This window comes from Aristolochia californica, unplaced genomic scaffold, assembly GCF_029961685.1.
Source record: "Aristolochia californica isolate CCGP_79_NKW_82.1479 unplaced genomic scaffold, dmAriCali1.0.hap1 SCAF_2, whole genome shotgun sequence".
Lineage (NCBI taxonomy): Eukaryota > Viridiplantae > Streptophyta > Magnoliopsida > Piperales > Aristolochiaceae > Aristolochia > Aristolochia californica.
In genome coordinates this window covers 4,013,906-4,017,681 of record NW_027181881.1, presented here as the reverse complement: position 1 = coordinate 4,017,681, position 3,776 = coordinate 4,013,906, and the positions used below count along the sequence as shown (strand labels likewise).

At 43.8% G+C, this 3,776-nt stretch overlaps 1 protein-coding gene across 1 annotated transcript; it reads right to left on the bottom strand.

Moving 5' to 3' along the window:
- Window positions 1-1,110: 1,110 nt before the first annotated feature.
- On the bottom strand, window positions 1,111-3,028 carry LOC137957055 (GDSL esterase/lipase 1-like). The gene is made up of 5 exons (XM_068804757.1): window positions 2,764-3,028; window positions 2,410-2,528; window positions 1,966-2,196; window positions 1,615-1,873; window positions 1,111-1,469 (listed from the first exon to the last, which is right to left on the bottom strand). Exons 1-5 carry the CDS (start codon window positions 3,026-3,028, stop codon window positions 1,174-1,176), a joined length of 1,170 nt encoding a protein of 389 aa, XP_068660858.1. The 3' UTR covers window positions 1,111-1,173.
- Between the last annotated feature and the right edge of the window lie 748 nt (window positions 3,029-3,776).

The following is a 3,776-nucleotide window of genomic DNA, read 5'->3' as shown; positions in this document are numbered from 1 at the left end:
ATCATCGAGATGACATTCTTCGTGAATCGTCTCTGGATTCAACGTTGCAAACACCGAAGGAAGAAATGAATCCTTTATCAGAGGTAAAATGCGTCTTCTCTTCTTTGTCTCGGTCGCCCTTAGCTTGCTCACTCTGCACCCACTTATCTTCTCCTTGCTCTCTTTGTTATATGCTTGTCTCCCTGCTCATCTCTCTGATCTTCTTCTCCTCTTTGCCTTCTTTTCAATGCACACATTAACACAAACAAAAAGATTCGCCAGGTAAAGTAGATCTGAACCGACTCGATTCAGGCGGGAATTAGGTTTTCCCTGGCCCCATAAGTTAATTTTATAGCAAAGTGTAGATTGAAAACTAAGTCAATTATAGACTGTCATAAAACATCAAGACTTACTAAACCTAGAATCATGCATAATGATCAACAAAATGAACTAATATTGGTTGTAATGAGATTTGATCAACAAAAATTGAACTATATCAAGTATGAAAATACAAAATTTTTATGTGCTCAAACAATTGTCGTCAGAGTTAAATACCTCCTTTCCTTTGATAATCCGAGGAAATAAAAAGGTAAAGAAGGTCTTCACAAAAAGACACGCAACGGTTGCATACTGTCACCACTTTAAATGGTTGGCGGCAGTTGGCAGGGAGATGTGGGGGAAGATGAGATAGGGAAAGCGAGGGGTTTCGCCATCGAAAAGGATAAAACGAGGAGTGAAATCACTTGTGTTTCACGGTTCTGAAATGGAAAGCCAAACCTGCCAATCTTAGCTGGAGAAAAAGAAACGGGAGAGGAAAAGCAAGCGACGTGGCTCTCAAATAGCATTGAAAACGGCTCATCGGAGGTGGCCGTAGATGTTACCAGGCTCATCCTCTTTATAGAAGTCACGCGGTGGCTTCCACCCACTTGTATTTTGTAGCCAAATTCGAATAAATGGACGGAAAGATTTGAGTCGTTGGGCAAGACGATCTGGGAAGTCGCGTTTCATCATGATCTTAGTTAGATCTTGGAAGGGAAACTGAATTTGCAGGTATTGGAAGGAGGAGAAATCTTGTTTTATTCAGGGAATAGCACAGCAACGTTTGAAATTTATCACAGTTTTACTAAATAAACCGGCATTCTCATCTGAAATTAACGCAAATCAATGAGAAAGGAGAGCAGAGAAAAAATCCAGTCACCCGCGAGCGAAACTGGAGTCTTCACTGTCCACGACGTCAGCTATCGTGAGTTTTTCGTTTTCGAAGAAGAGTTTCTCCAGATTGTAAGGACCCACGGCCAAAGGTGGTCCACTCCAAAGGGCTTGGGCGAACTGCTCGTGAATCTTCTCCGTCGGATGAAAGGAGTCCCACCATACATGATCGTTAGGATTGTCGCACAAGTCGTAGTCGGCCGGAGTTTTGTTCCCACCACAGGTGAAGATGCCTCCGAACGGCCCCGTCCCACAGCAAGCGTTCATTCCGTCTTTGAAACCTTCATGCTCAAATCATGCAGTGTCAGAAGATACAACTGTTATGTACAGTGATTGAAATGGCAGCCTGACGCCCTCACTCCCTTCACCTCATTTGCTGAAATTGCAGTTTACTGACTCCTAGGAATGATGAAATCTAGAATTTACCGTATTTCGTGGGGTGAGTGATTCTGTCGCCAAGCCACTTGTAGAAGTTGGAGTTGCAGAATTTGAAGCCTGGAAGCAGATGATCGAGGCGGGTGAGCACGGACGAGAGAACATCGTTATGTGCTAATGCGAGCGCTGAAACATCTTCGAAGCATCCACCGGCTTCGGGATTGGGGTTTAATGCTCTCAACGCTGGCAGGCAACCCAGTGGCGACAAGCTTAAGAAGCCGAATTTCCTCCCACCTTTCGCATACACAGTCTGGTAATGATTTTTTCAATCTCTGGTTATCGGATTTTTACAAAGGAGAAGGAGATTTCGTTGTATGAGTAAGTGTAGCTGGCGTACTTCACCTGGATTGCTGTGGTGAGGTTGCCGATGACCATTCCTACATAAACTTCTGGAGGGTATAGCTCTCGTATTTTAGGGTTTCCCATGTAACCACCCATGTACTCGTTACTTCCGATGCTGAAATAGTAAACGGCTTGTGATATCAGCTCTTTTGCCTGTGCTTCTCCTAGTTTTTCAGTTAGTTTGGTCTGTACTTCCTCGAAGTTCTTGAGCTGCTGTTGAAGATCAATCGTCTGCAGAAATGCCAAAGAGTCATGAGATTTGATTTTTGTTTTATTTGAAAATTTACACCGGTTCGTAAGCAAAAAATGTTCTAATTTAATCTTCGTAAAAAAATTTAAATGTTTAGTTGGTTAAAAACATTGATTTGAAATATTTACGATTCCTGTCATCTATGGAACCTTTAGTTACGGAAAGGAGCAATCAAGAACAAAAAGCTCAAGTACCAAGCCTTGGTTAGTTTCAGGAAGAACTCCTGCTCCACCGGACGCGAAGTTGGCCCCATGGACGAATTCAGCAGAAGGTTGCCGGAACGGAGGAATGACCGGAAGCCCGGCATAAGTTGCTGCATCAATGCACTATGAAAAGATTATCCAACCGCGTACCCCAGATTGAGAAGAAGGCCTTTAACAAGACTACAATGTCTTTTCCTTCTCATTTTCCAAATCCAGATAGCATTTCGCCGTGGCAAGATTTGGAAACGGGGAACTGTATTGTGTTGGCTTTCACAGAATGCAAATGTTAAAATGAAGAGATAGTTAAGCCAGAAACTCTACAGATTTGCAGTGATTATACATTACCCAGAAAGTCCACGATCACTCGACCATCAGAAAACCGTCCGGTTGGTTCATCAAAGAAGCCATTTTGACCGTAAGGCAGATAGTTCGCTCGGTTTTCCGGGTTGGTGTGGATAAAATTGTTGTTTCCGGGATCCACAGTGGAGTCGCCAAAGATGAAGAAAGCGGAGGTTGCTTGCCGGAGCGAGCGGCCATTGACCTTGAATAACACTCCTATGAGGATTGCAGAGACGATTAAGCGAGTTAAGCAGGAAACAAGCTTAGCCATTAGGAGATTGATTGTGCTTTCCCTCTGCTGAATTTGTCCGACTTAAGGGCTCTCCCTTGTTAGCATTGGCGATTACTTCAATGAAACAAGTTTATTTATTTTATTATTAATCATAAACCGTCTCCATGATTCTTACACAAAACAGTGCAAGCAAATTTATCGTCGTTGTCTATGTTGAAACATTTTTTTGTCGTGCAAATCCACAAGATGAAAAGATGAGAGTGGGGGTGGGGGGGATCTGAGGCTGGTCCCTCTAAAATTCTGTCAGAAAGAAATAGTCCAAAATCACTAAGGAAGGGCTCGAGCTGCATAAGACAATCCATTTGGGCAATGAACGGCTCATCTTCTTCGTTGCCGCTTTTGGCTTACAGCTCGTTGACATGTCAACTATTGCCGTTTTGGCTTATCCTTCTCCTCGCCTCTCAGCCGCCCATTTGTCATTTCACTTCCAATTCACTTCCCCGTGGCCGTAAGAATTTGTCTGATTTTACTTCCCGCTCTAAGTCTTCTGGAAACTGGAAATGAACGGAACATGATTAAGAATCAACGGTCTTTGGTGATCTAGTGTGGTTATTGATCAACGGCTACAGGGTTCGGTTACGTTTCTGACGTGGCGTGTGTTTGTTTTTTCGCGGGAAGGGAAAAAGTCTTTGCGTCGGCACGAATCTTGTTTGATCTGGCCACCTGTCGCTGGACGTGGCGCGCTCCCTCCGGAGCTCTTACTGTCTCGATCTCTGCGCTTCAGCCT

What these genes read in the sequence shown, in the direction of transcription:
- LOC137957055 (XM_068804757.1), bottom strand. Translation starts at nt 3,028, where the DNA reads ATGGCTAAGCTTGTTTCCTGCTTAACTCGCTTAATCGTCTCTGCAATC. An exon ending in AGTGATCGTGGACTTTCTGG is followed by an intron (nt 2,529 to 2,763) that starts GTAATGTATAAT and finishes GCATTGATGCAG; the next exon opens with CAACTTATGCCGGGCTTCCG. An exon ending in CACTCACCCCACGAAATACG is followed by an intron (nt 1,470 to 1,614) that starts GTAAATTCTAGA and finishes TTGAGCATGAAG; the next exon opens with GTTTCAAAGACGGAATGAAC.